Source organism: Oryctolagus cuniculus, chromosome 12 (genome assembly GCF_964237555.1).
Source record: "Oryctolagus cuniculus chromosome 12, mOryCun1.1, whole genome shotgun sequence".
Lineage (NCBI taxonomy): Eukaryota > Metazoa > Chordata > Mammalia > Lagomorpha > Leporidae > Oryctolagus > Oryctolagus cuniculus.
In genome coordinates, this window is record NC_091443.1 from 74,298,916 (window position 1) to 74,312,912 (window position 13,997).

The 13,997-nt window shown below is 38.6% G+C and overlaps 1 protein-coding gene across 4 annotated transcripts in view; it reads right to left on the minus strand.

Moving 5' to 3' along the window:
- DMXL2 (Dmx like 2) overlaps positions 1 to 13,997 on the minus strand; it is a 167,765-nt gene that overhangs the window by 130,510 nt on the left and 23,258 nt on the right. For all 4 annotated transcript variants that reach the window (XM_008269002.4, XM_051821996.2, XM_051821997.2 and 1 more), the window contains exon 2: positions 2,320 to 2,445. In XM_008269002.4, coding sequence (XP_008267224.3) covers positions 2,320 to 2,445 — 126 coding nt within the window. The remainder of the gene's footprint in view (positions 1 to 2,319; positions 2,446 to 13,997) is intronic.

The window sequence follows — 13,997 nt, forward strand, 5'->3', positions numbered from 1 at the left end:
CCCATTTTCTAATAATTCCTTGAAAGCAAATTCCCAGTTCACCTTGACAAGAGGGAATCAAACCATCCCTGTGACACCTCTGTACCCTAGGTTAACCTATAAAATTAAATTAGGAGCAGACATTTGGCCCAACAGTTAAGACATCCTTGCCTGGATTACGGTCCTGGCTTCACCTCTAGAATCCAGCTTCCTGCTAATTCACACTCCGGGAGGTAATCGGTTTAGGCCCTGTCACCCCCACTTGGGAGACCTGGATTGATTTCCCAGCTCCTGGCTTCTGCTTGGCCTAGCCCCAGGCATCTAGGGTGTGAATCAGCAGATAAGAGCTCTCTTTCCACCTGCAGTTGTGTGTGTGTGTGTGTGTGTGTGTGTCTCCATAAATAAATAAGTAAATAAACAAATACATAAATAAATATATAATGTCTGCCAAAAAAGGTCCACTGTGATTTTAGGGCACTCTCATATCAAAAAAAGAATTCTTTACTGCTATCTAATTCTTACATTCTCTACAAGAAAAAGCTTTTAACCCACAATAGTCAGGGAGAAGGTATTTCAAATGTGAACAATCAGGTTCAACATGTCAATGAATAAAGGAATGATGAGCATAACAGGCTAGCACCACGTCTCACACATGAGAAGTTATCACCACAAGGGCTGGAGATAAAGATGCTAAAGGAAGATGGCAATAAAGACAATGAAGAGGTCACAATTTGGCCTTCCTTGCTTTAAATCAGGTCTGAAAAAAAAACAGAAATACAGGTTTTTCTGCTTCCCATGGCTATAAGTACCAATGCCTCTACTTGCAGATCATTTGTTTATTGTAATTATCACTAGCACTAAGAAATTAATTAAAATCTACCTCTGATAACTATCTTACAACTCTAATCAGGTTTAAAGCTACCTTACTTGGCCTAGAGAAAAGACAAATGAAAAATTAATGAGAGGAATCCACCACTCTGTGTTTTCTAAATAAGCATATGTAATTCATAGAGTGAAAACCTGGAAAAAAAAAATCAGAAAAGCAAGAAACAAGTATAAGTACACACTAGAAAATTCAGTGTTTCTATACTAGGTCAAGTATATCCCTGGGTTGCCAAACACTGGTATATTTATACAAATGTTAAGGTTTGATACAAGCAGTAAAATGTGTCAGGAGAAAAAGTGTAATAAGATAATCATAATTTATCATCTTGTATAAATTTTCATGACTCTTATTTCTTACCACAAGTATGTGATTTAACATAACCTTGACAAAATTATCCAGTTCCCAGTAAAGAACAATTTCTAGAATACTAAAACTATTTAAATTACTATAATTGCAGGTAAATTTTTCAATTTTTTTTTTTGACAGGCAGAGTGGACAGTGAGAGAGAGAGACAGAGAGAAAGGTCTTCCTTTGCCCTTTGCCGTTGGTTCACCCTCCAATGGCCGCCGCGGCCAGTACACCGCACTGATCCAAAGGCAGGAGCCAGGTGCTTATCCTGGTCTCCCATGGGGTGGAGGGCCCAAGCACTTGGGCCATCCTCCACCACACTCCCTGGCCACAGCAGAGAGCTGGCCTGGAAGAGGGGCAACCGGGACAGAATCTGGCGCCCCGACCGGGACTAGAACCTGGTGTGCCGGCGCCACAAGGCAGAGGATTAGCCTAGTGAGCCACGGCGCTGGCCCCAATTTTATATTCTTATAGAGATATACAACTCTATTACATAATATTGGCCTTACTGAATTGCTGGAATATACAGCAAATATGATATATATACTTTACACACAACCAAAATTTGTGATGTATTATGTTTAAAACTTTGAGGGAGAGGCACATAAGGTGAAATTTTAACTATTTCAAAATACATTCTCTGTTTTAAAGTCTGAATGTACTGAAAGATTCTTGACTCATCAAGTAAATATTCAAGTACCTACTATATTATAAGTATGATATTAGACACTAACAACTTGCTAAATCTCTTGATTAAAATTTGATATCATTTGCAGGACATAAGGGGTGCTAGATGAGAGAAGATAAAAAGTTTACTTCCTAAACCCTACTTGCTTAACGTCTGTTAGAATTATCAACTGGTAAAAAATTCCTAAGCTAGGATTGTGAAGTCTAGAGATCTTTTGAGATCGTGTACACCTGTCAGACAATTAAGTACCACATTAGCTCAACGGCACTTTGCAATTTGCATACATCACAACTCCTGCCATTAGCCATCTAAGAAAGGTATATTAAGAAATTGTAGACAAACTTTGCATAAAATGATAATATTCTGAAACTATTAAATATATAAAAATGACATTTAATAAAGTAGTTAAATTCCTTACTCTTCCTTGTTGGTTAGAACACTCCACACAGCTGACTTGGATGTTTCCATGCTTAGCACCAGGAATGATCTGCACACATTCAAAGTCATTTGCCAAAATAACAATATCGCAGCCTGATCCATATGCCTAAAGAGAAAAGTTTTAAAACATGTAAGATTCATCACTTTGAAATTATTATAATATTTTATTTTAGATTTTGTTGCCATTATAAAGTGTACCACAACATATTTTATTAAACACTTAATGTAAGATTATCAATTTCTAAATAAGAACATTCAAAAGTCACATTAAAAAAACGATGACAGTCCATGCATTATCAATCAACTCCTACCATCAAGAAAAGGTCTCTTTCAGTTTTAAACACTGTAACCTCAGTCCCTGTAGGTCATAAATCACTCTGTTTATAGAGTCTCTCCAAAGCTCCTTTCAGAAAGCTCTAAAGAATGAAACCTATGAAGGTTTGAAAACAATAAAGCATTTAAGACTGCAATTGTGTTCCCAGGGTTCAAATCAGGCTTAAGAAAGATGAAGACAGAAATCAGACATGCATTTTCCAACACAATCCCACATGGTTTAAAGAGCCAGCTAAATAGACATGAAAACCAAAGGCAGAATTATATGTGCCAAGGGAAGGACTGAAAAAACTTCTCAACAGTGCAAGTGAACCCATGCTAACTACCCCTCATCTCAACCTCACCAGGCACGACAGAGAAAGGAAACCAACCCAAAATAGCTTAAATAAAAACAAACTTAGATTTACATAAAATCTGAGGCAAATATAACTATATGGTTAATACAATTAAACTATTAGAAAAAATCCCTTCTTCAAAATAACTGTCATGTGCAAAACCACATATTTCTTCCTATTGCCACATCTCTTGGTATATGCTATTCCTGTTTTGCAACTCTGTGAATTTTATGATGACATAAGGGGCAGAGGGTGGGGATAATTTTTTCTTTCAAACTCTACTTACGATCAAATATTCTAAATGACTTTACACCTAATTTTCAAATGAAAAGTCTCATTAAAAGCAATGGTGGAGATGGTTTAAATGAAATTTATAATTACTCAAACGATTACTCAATCTTAAGAGCGAGCTCTGAGATTACGTTCCATTTTTCCCACACCCCTGAACCTAGTTTTACCAGAGGAAGAATTTCTGGTGCAGGAGGAAGAGGGGGTGCTTGCCGAGACTATAAGCAAATAGTCAAATTCCCCCAGAGCAGCAGCTTTGTATTAGGAAAAGAATACTGTCTGACCCCTACACACAGTTAAGGCCCCAAAAAAGAGGAAGAGTGATAGGAAAACTCCCTTTCCTCCCATTCATGTGGGAGGATTTTTTGAGAGGACTGAATAGTCTCTCTGGCAATAAAGAATAAATATTTAACATTAATAACTCATAAGAGATAATCCTATAGTATAAACCCTTAAGCCAAAGAAACACTTTAAAAATATTAATGCTCATCTGTTCTAGTCTTATTTTTGGAGATCAAACCCATCCTAATATGAAAAGGAAAGACAGCCTCTGCCTTTATAGTGAAAATGAAGAGTTTTCAACCTTAGGTCTAATGGGCCTAAATCACAGATGAGCTCAGGTCTCTGAAGCCCTGAAAATTACACTTACTTATTTTTAGTAATTTGTGTTTATTTGAGAGGCAGAGAGCTCCCATCTGCTGGTTCATTCTCCAAACGTCCACAAAGGCCAGAGCTGAAGCCAGGAGCCAGGAATTTAATCTAGCTCCTCAATGTGGGTGGCAGGAACCCAATTACTTAAGCCATCACCTGCTGCCTCCCTGGGTCCACAATAGCTAGACCCTGGAATCAGGAGCAGAGCTGGGACCTGAACCCAGGCATTCCGATATGGGATGAGGGTATCTCAACTGGCATATTAACTACTCAGAAAATCACCTCCCCTTGAAATTATATTTGCAGTCACACAAAGATCCTAGCGTTCATCAGTTTCTCTAAGAGAATTTCTTCCTTAGACAAAGTGCAGGGTTTGCCATAATATCCCGTAAGAATTATATGGGAGCTAAAAACTTGAATATTTGCTATCACCAAGGTTCTTTTCAATGTTTTTAGCTGTGATATCAAAAATTTTTTAAACTCTGATAATGTCTTACTTTTTTATTTATTTATGTATTTGCAAGTCAGAGTTACACAGAGGAGAGGAAGAGAGAGAGAGAGAGAGAGAGAGAGATCGATCTTCCATCCAATAGTTCACTCCCAAATTGGCTGCAATGACTGGAGCTGTGCCGATCCAAAGCCAGGAGCCAGGAGCTTCTTCAGGGTCTCCTATGTGGTTGCAGGGACCCAAGCACTTGGGCCATCCTCTACTGCTTTCTGAGGCCATAGCAGAGAGCTGGACTAGAAGAGGAGCAGCCGGGACTAGAACCAGCGCCCATATGGGATACCAGCGCCCATATGGGATACCAGCGCTTCAGGACAGGGTGTTAACCAGCTGCACCACAGCGCTGGCCCCAGATATCAAAATTTCGTAAGAGCATTATTGAGGCCAAAAAAGTGATCCTCTTCCTTTACCTTAATAAAATGCATCAACACTTGATGAGAAAAACTTAAATATCATTTCCTAAAGTCATAAAGTACAGTGAAATAACATACTATATTATAATAATGCTACTGCTGCCTGCTATAGTGGGTTTAATGTTAATGTCATTGTGAACCATGATTAAATGCATCTGACTCATTGTCTTCTCCAAGTTTTATACATAATTGCCTTGACTACACTATTTTCAGAAAAGAAAATTAATATTCTAATTCCAAAAACTCTTTTCTGAACTCTCAGATTTCCTTTATGCCACAAAATATAAAGAAATAAAAAAAATTCAATAAATCTTATACCAACAAGATCTTTCCTATGAGAACACAGAGTATAAATATATTTGAATTTCCTGAAGAATAGTAGGGTACTTTAACATCCTGTAAGGCCAGAATTCAAGACCACTGACAACTGGTAACAGAAGTGTCTAAATTTAAAAAGACAAAGATTGACAAATCAAGGAGTATCATGCGTGGTGAGAGGTTTGTCTAATTTAACGTGGTATTATAATCTTACTAGAATTCTCTACCAAAAAATGTAACTGTTCAACTCCCACTGTGCCTTCAGGTGAGTTTTGATTCATGTAAATATGTTCACTTTTCTGCAAATGAGGGCACATGCTATTAAAAGTTAGAAAAATAATTACCAGAAACATGTACCATTTATTAAAAGCCTACTGGGTGACAAGTATTTTACTATTCTTAGTTGTTTTTTCAAAACAGTAACCATTCTAAAAGTTGACTATTAATCTTAATTTAATATGAGGAAACGGGGGCTGGTGCTGTGGTGTAGCAGCCTATGGGTGCCGGTTCAAGTTCCAGCTGCTCCTCTTCCAATCCAGCTCTCTGCTATGGCCTCAGAAAGCAGTAGAGGAGGGCCCAAGCACTGCAACCACATAGGAGACCCTGAAGAAGCTCCTGGCTTCAGATCGGCCCAGCCCCAGCCATTGTGGCTATTTGGGGAGTTGAACCAATGGTTGGAAGACCTTTCTCTTTGTTTCTCCCTCTCTTTGCAACTCTACCTCTCAAATAAATAAATTTAAAATATATATACACATTTGTATATATACATATATATAAGGAAATACACACACACACACACACACACACGGAAATGGATATTCCTAGGATTTCATCAAATTCCTAAGTAAATTCCTAAGTCACAAGATAAAGACCTGGGATTCAGGTATCCTTACACTGTTATTTTAGTTTTTTTCCCCACTTCACAAATGACTATTTTTTTATCATTTTATTTTCCATTGCTCAAATGCTTGCTCTCCTCATTGACTAATTCCATAAACTCATTTAAATTCTTCAATTCTGCTGGGATCATTATTCTACAAACAAAAAGATAAAGAGAAGACAGGATTGTCTAGCCTTTGATGGCTATTTATTTATATTACGTAACTATTAAAATAGTATTAAGAAGCCAATATTAATCTATGAAAAATATGTTACAACCTAGAAGATAAAGCCCAAATTTAAAAGCCCAGGAAGATACTCTGATCTCTTTATTTCATCATCTAATTAAAATCCTAACCCCTCATGATTTTCTGAAAATTTAATTATTAATTTTTAAAGGTCAAATGGGTTTCCTTATTGAATAGATCTCCAAACTAGAAATTCCATATATTATTTATCCATCAAAGCCATCCACAAGCTAGGTAAGATATTTAAAGTGCTTCATGTTTTCAAACAGGATTTTCTGTTTTTATACAGAGAACAGCACATATACTACATTTTAAAAATGTTAAATAGGAAAACTAAGTCACCTTCTTGCCCTCAACTACCCTCCTCATTCCGAAAGAGCAATAAGTTAACAGTGCTAAGGACCCTTCCTGAAATGTTCTGTGTATACAAGTTTCATTATGTAGAAATCATCTTTAACATAAATTGCATCATTCAATACTTTAACTGTGCAACTTCTTTTCTGCTTAATTAACAATGTATCTTTTTTTGAAATATTTATTTGAAAGTCAGAGTTAGACAGAGAGGAGAGGCAGAGAGAGAGAGAAGGATCTTCCATCCACTGGTTTACTCCCCAATTGGCTACAACAACTGGAGCTGCGCCAATCCAAAGCCAGGAGCCAGGAGCTTCTTCCAGGTCTCCCACGTGGGATCAGGGGCCCAAGGGCTTGGAGCCATCTTCTACAGAAGTTGACAGAGGAATAACCAGAAAAAAAGAAACAGAGAGAAAGATAACTTCCATCAATCTGGCCGATTTCCTAAACAAACACAACAGCCAGGGCTGGCCAGGCCAAAGCCAGGAGCCAGGAACTCTAAGTCTCCCATGAGGAAGGCAGGGACATAAGTACTTGAGTCATCATCTGCTGTCTCATGGGTACACATTAACAGAAAGCTATATCGGAAGTGGAGAGTAGCCAGACCTCAATTCAGGCACTTTGATATGGGATGCAACAATGGCCCAACCCAGGGCACCACAATACTGTCTCTCATTTTTCTTAACATTTGCACAGTACTCCATTCTGTGGCCTTGCCATAATTCATTTAGGTTGTTTCCAGTCTCTTACTATTCCAAACAATGCTTTGGTGAACATCTATGTATATATATATTATGTACATATGTGCAAGCATAAATTCTAAAATATAATTAGTTAAATCAGTAATTAAAACTGCTACTGTAAACTGCCCTCCAAAAGGATTACATGCCTGTGTGTAATAGTACCTGTTTCTCTACTTCCTCACTAATTAATCATTATCCCATACTTTACTCTTTCCAACTCAACTCTGGCATGCCTTGCCTGTTGTAATTTGCATTATTACAAGGTGAGTTATGCATCTTTTCATGTATTTACCAGCTATTTATATTTTTTCTCTGCAAACTGACTACTCATATTATTGGTCCATTTTACTTTCTATAAGTTTCCACTCCTAAAGGCAACTCCTTATCATTACTAATTACTGCCCACCACTACCACCCCTGAAACAAATAAAGCTTCTATCATTCAGATATATAGCAGCAAGGGGGTAGCATTTGATTAAGCTCTTCTTTCTACATGACTGAGAACACTCCCTACTGATAAGATTCAGTCATTCTAGCATCCTAAAGTCCACTCAAGAATGCTGAATGAGCAAAATAAATGAGAAAGAAACAAAGTAGTTTACAAGAATCTTAGAGTTTAACCTAAATTAATGATGAGTGAAACAATGTCAGAAATAATGTAATAATGACTGCTTGTGTGGCAACCAGAAGCATCAGTCCTGTGAGAAACTCCCCACATCAGGAAATGCAGACATAACAGAATACCTCTAAGTAGCTAAAGTAATAAAAACAAGGCTGCAACTGCTATGTTGCATGGAAAGTAAGACAAAGCTTGGATACATATATGCAAAAAAAAAAAAAAAAAAACCTGTGACCAGAAAAAAAAAAGGTGTAAGAAAATACTATGTTTGTGATTAAGTGGCAAAGACAAAATGGCTTTTTTTTTATTTCTTCCTTCAAAAAAGCAACAACTTTCTTAATTAAAGTTACAATGTTAACCTTTAATTAAAAAATAATTTTGGGGTCAGTGTTATGGTATAGCAGACAAAGCCACTGCCTGTGACACTAGCATCCCATATAGGCACCCGTTTGTATCCTGGCTGCTCCATTTCGAGTCTGGCTCTCTGCTAAAGGCCTGGGAAAGTAATGGAAGATGGCCCAAGTCCTTGGGCCCCTGCACCCACTTGGGAGGCCCAGAAGAAGCTCCTGGCTTCTGCCCAGTCCAGCATTGGCCGTGGCAGCCACCTGGGGAGTAAACCAGTGGATGAAGAGTCCTGTCTCTCTCCCTTCTCTCCCTCTCTCTCTCTCTACCTGACTTTCAAACAAACAAATAATTTAAAGAAATAATAATTTTGATATTAGCCAATTTTGATAACTAACAAACTAGATGCATAAGTAACAAATTTGTAAATACTAAGCTACAGAGAAAGCAGCCTCATGGACTGGCTAGCATGAATAAAAACCAAGAGTCACCTTTCAGCCTTAGCCTCACTCTAAAATTTGGGGTGTCTAATAAAATTTGCCTCATAAAGAATAAGGAAGTAAACTACAACTTTTTAAAATGACTACAATTGTGGCCGCGGCTCACTAGGCTAATCCTCCACCTAGCGGCGCCGGCACACCGGGTTCTAGTCCCGGTCGGGGCGCCAGATTCTGTCCCGGTTGCCCCCCTTCCAGGCCAGCTCTCTGCTATAGCCCGGGAGGGCAGTGGAGGATGGCCCAAGTGCTTGGGCCCTGCACCCCATGGGAGACCAGGAAAAGCACCTGGCTCCTGCCATCGGATCAGCGCGGTGCGCCGGCCGCAGCGGCCATTGGAGGGTGAACCAACTGCAAAGGAAGACCTTTCTCTCTGTCTCTCTCTCTCACTGTCCACTGTGCCTGTCAAAAAATAAATAAATAAATAAAATAAAAAAATGACTACAATTGTAAAGCAAGAGAAAGAACATTTTGCAGATGTTTACAAATAGGAAAAATAAGTAACTCAACATTTTTTGTTTCTTCATTTGTCCATAACACATTTTACATTTGAAAGAGTTTTAAAGTTACTAGTACACTATGTAATATATAGAAATATTAATATGTAATGTTTATGACAATCTCAAATTATTTTCTAACTACTGGAAATTTCCAGTGAACCATTTAAACTAAATGTTGACTTTTGAGAGACATGGTCCTAGACGGTGCTTTTTTTTAAATGTGCTCAAATAACATGATTAAATATCAAATCATGATTGAGCTTCCAATACTTTTACTATGATGGAAAAAAATACAGTCCTGAAATTCTAGAGGTGCTAACAACGACTATAACAGACAAATCACAATCTCTCTACAGATGTCTTCATTAGCTAAATGAATGATTTTGACTAGATCATTTCCAAGACCCTTTCCATTTTGAGCCTGTAATTCTGTAACTGTGCACAGATGTGCTTCAAAAAGCCTACAAAAGCGAAATAATCCAGCGCCCATTATTTTGCACAGAGCTCCAAGTAAGTGGGCACAATGTGTCCTTTATCTTGTGACTTTTCCGTCTTACAGCTGGCCAGACTAGAGGACGGTCTAGAATAACGAGCAGGGGATAACAGCGAACTGCAAAAGCTGAGGCAATCAAAGTCCACCCTGGGAATTTAAACCAAAATATCCAAAGTTAACAGACAGAGTTGAGCTGAGAATGCATACTCTGGACTCAAGCAGCTGTTAAGAACCATGTGCAATTTTGAAGCTGAACCCACTGCTATGATAAGCTATTGAGTCAAATGCACAAAGACAACAAAGAACCCATGAGGAAACAAGTATATAGAACCCCTAGGAGAAGGCAGTTGATTCTACCAGCTTTCTAGTTCCAGTAACTGAATCCCAATTACCCTTCCTTGATGGTTTCTTGTATATCCTGAAATAAATGTTACTTTTACTTGAATACAGATGCCTCTTTCCCTGACCCAAACCAAAACAGGTACAAAGACTAGAGATATTCACAGCAAAGCATCAAAGAAAATGAGGAATTTGGAGCTGGTGTTGTAGTACAGAGGGTTAAGCCACCACATGTGATTCTGGCATTCCACATGGGAGCAAAAGTCTGAATCTCAGCTGCTCCACTTCAGATCCAGCTCCTTAGTAATATTCCAGGGAAAGCAGCAAAAAATGGCCCAAGTACTTGGGCCCCTGCCACCCACATGGAAGACCTTGGATGGGGTTCTGGGCTCCTGGCTGTGGCCTGGACAGTCCCGCCTATTGCAACCATTTGGAGAGTAAATCAGGGGAGAAAAGATCTCCCTCCTGTTCCTCTGTCATTCTACCTTTCAAATAAATCTCTGAAGGAAAGAAAAATACAGAATTAGCCAAGACATTAAAGTAGGGAATGCAATGATAATGCTAAGATGGAAAGCTAGCAAAACAGCATGTATAATAGTGATAGTTACTAAAACAGTCATTTGTGATCACTGGAGACCCAGACTATACACCCAGAGAGAGTAAGGTTTTTAAGCACTAGGTATCTTTTAGCCTTCAATAAAGAGTAGCAAAAAGTCATGAGCAAGAGTATAATGCACCTGTCTCTCATATACACTAGTGCAGTATAAAATCATACAACTTTCCTGGAAAATAATCTAGTAACATGAATTAAGAGACTACAGAGAAATTAAAGGATTTGATTCTCTATTTCTAGGCCTCTATCCTAAAACATCCAGACATGCAAAGATTATCAGCACTAAGATGTTTACTGCAGCATTATATAAAGCAATTTTTTAAAATGTTAATGATCTACACTTTCCATAGTGGAAAATCACACTTGATCATGTCAAGCACATAATTCATCTTATAGGCCTTTCTAGGAAAGGCTACCCACCCACAGTCTGTCTGAAAGGGCAGCCCTAACAGACCACATGACCAGTATCCACCGCATATGACTGACTGTAACAAGGACAGACACTTGATCTCAAAGGCCAAGAATGTAAGACAAAAAGCTGTGGGCTGCTGGCGCTACGGCTCACTAGGCTAATCCTCTGCCTGCGGCGCTGGCACCTGGGGTTCTAGTCCCGGTCGGGGTGCCAGTTCTGTCCCCGTTGCTCCTCTTCCAGTCCAGCTCTCTGCTGTGGCCCGGGAGTGCAGCGGAGGATGGCCTAGGTGCTTGGGCCCTGCACCCACACGGGAGACCAGGAGGAAGCACCTGGCTCCTGGCTTCAGATCGGCGCAGTGTGCCAGCCATAGCAGCCATTTGGGGGGTGAACCAATGGAAGGAAGACCTTTCTCTCTGTCTCTCTCACTGTCTAACTCTGCCTATCAAAAAAAAAAAAAAAAAAGCTATGGGCTGGGCTGGCCAGCAACCTATGACAAGCCCTAGCTTGAAAAAATGAGCTAGGCTGCTGTGTTTCTCCCCATCTCATCCCACTCAAAATGGGCCTCAACTGCTCCTGCACTGCTGACTGCTGGGTCCTTAAATGCAGGGTGAACAGCACCTCCTGCAAGTAAGGCTCCTTCCTGTGCCTGATGTCAAAAGAGCCCAGCTGCCAGATACCAACATGACCCACTTGCTATATTCCTTTTCCACATTACATGTGAATGATGGCAAAGTCACTGACTTGAAGGGGAAAATGACAGTGAGCTAGGCCAGATTCCTTGATATTCAGCAAGAAAACAGAAAGAAATCTAACAGGCAGTTAACAGGCAACAAAGTCAAAAGAGCTTTATGTGCACAGAGGGCAGATCAGTGACTGGCTTTCATGCAAGCCACTCTCAAGTGACCTAATACCAATGAAGAGAGGCACAGAAAAACACACAGTCCACTGGAGACAGAGGAACCAGTCCACAGGACTGACCAAGCTCCTGACACCTGAGGTCCAGTTGGACTACAACTTGTGTTACAAGATTCCTGGAAGATCCATCTACTACTTCTTCAACTTACAATAATTCTGCCAACTCTAAGCTACCCTGGCTTGACTAGCTCCATTTTAACTCTTTATTCAAGTCAACAAATTATTGAGCATTACTCTGAACCAGGGACACAGAACATCGTGAGGCAGAAAACACAGACAGCGTCCCTAACCTATGGGTTTACATTCTGCTGGAGCAGGGAGCAAGAGGGAGAGGTGGATGGTAAGTTTTTCAGTTTTCTAATTGTAAAGGTGGTTTGAAAATCTCATTAAAATAGCAGGAAAAAAATAGCAGATGCACACATCTATAGTCATTCCCTCTTAAAACCTCATTAAACTTCTCTAAAACAATTTAGAAAAATTTAGGTATACATAAAATATGTATCAAAAAGAATAAATTAAATACATATACAACCACTATCCAAAAACTGTGTGTCCTTTCCAAATTACAACTTTCTCCCACAAGCAAAAGTAGCACTATCCTGACTTTCTGCAAATTGATTTCCTTGCTTTTCCTTGTAGTTGTTGACACCTGTAACAGATCTAAACAATGTTTTAGTTTCGCCTGCCCTCTGAACTCTGAGTATATAGAATTATATTGCATGCAAGGATTTTTTTGTCTCTTTTTCTTTTCCTGAACAGCTGGTCAGAGATTTATCCAGAATATATGTAACTATGATCCATTCACTTTCATTACTTATTAATATTCTTTTGTATGTACCATAATTTACTCATTGTAATGGCAACTGACACTTTGCCTATGATAAACAATGCAGCTCTGAACATTCTTGAAGAGATACTCTGCATATGTGCATGTATTTTTCTAAACATTCATAGAGAAGAGGAAATGATTACAAGATATGTATATCTTAATTTTGGTATTTAAGGCTACGTTGTTTTCCAAAGTAGCTATACCAATTTACATTCTCAGTTGCAGCATGAGAATTCTTGTTAGTGGATTAGTGGACATTCTTGCCATCATCAGACAAATCAGACTAACTTGGTGCATATTTGTTAGGTATGTAACGGTATCACCTGATTCAATTTGCATTTCAGCTTTTTAATTGGGCACAATCCCTTTTATGTGCTTATTGGTCATTTAGATCTTCTCTTGTAAAGTGTCTATTCAATTCTTTTATTTATTTCCGTATTAAGTTATTTTCTTAATGACATCTAAATATTTTTATATGGTAAAATATTGTCCTTCACCAACCTGTGGCTTGCCATTTTTACTCTTAATACGATCTTTGAGGATGTTCTTAATTTTAAAGTAGTCCAATTTGTCATTAATCTCTTCTTTTATGGTATGGTGCTTTCTTCACTTTTAATTTTTATTTTGACATAATTTCAAGCCTACAAAAAATCTGGAAGATAGTTGCAAAGAATTCTTGTATACCCTTTACTTGGTCTTCCAAATGTTAATATCTTACCACATCTGTTTTATCCCTTTCTATATATACAGATATTTTTATTAACCATTTGAAAGCCATAGGAATGACTCCTTTTTATTCCTTGATACTTTATAATTTCCTACTTAAAAATTCTCATATGAACAAAGCACAGTCAGCAAATCTACAGTTTTACGCTTTCCAACCATTTCTTTTTGAAAAAAAAAAAAAAAAGATTTATTTATTTACTTGAAAGTTAGAGTTACACAGAGAGAGAGACAGAGAGGAAGGGAGGGGGGCAGGGGGTGAAAGTCTTCCATCCGATGCTTCACTCCCCAATTGGCCACAACTGCTGGAGCTGC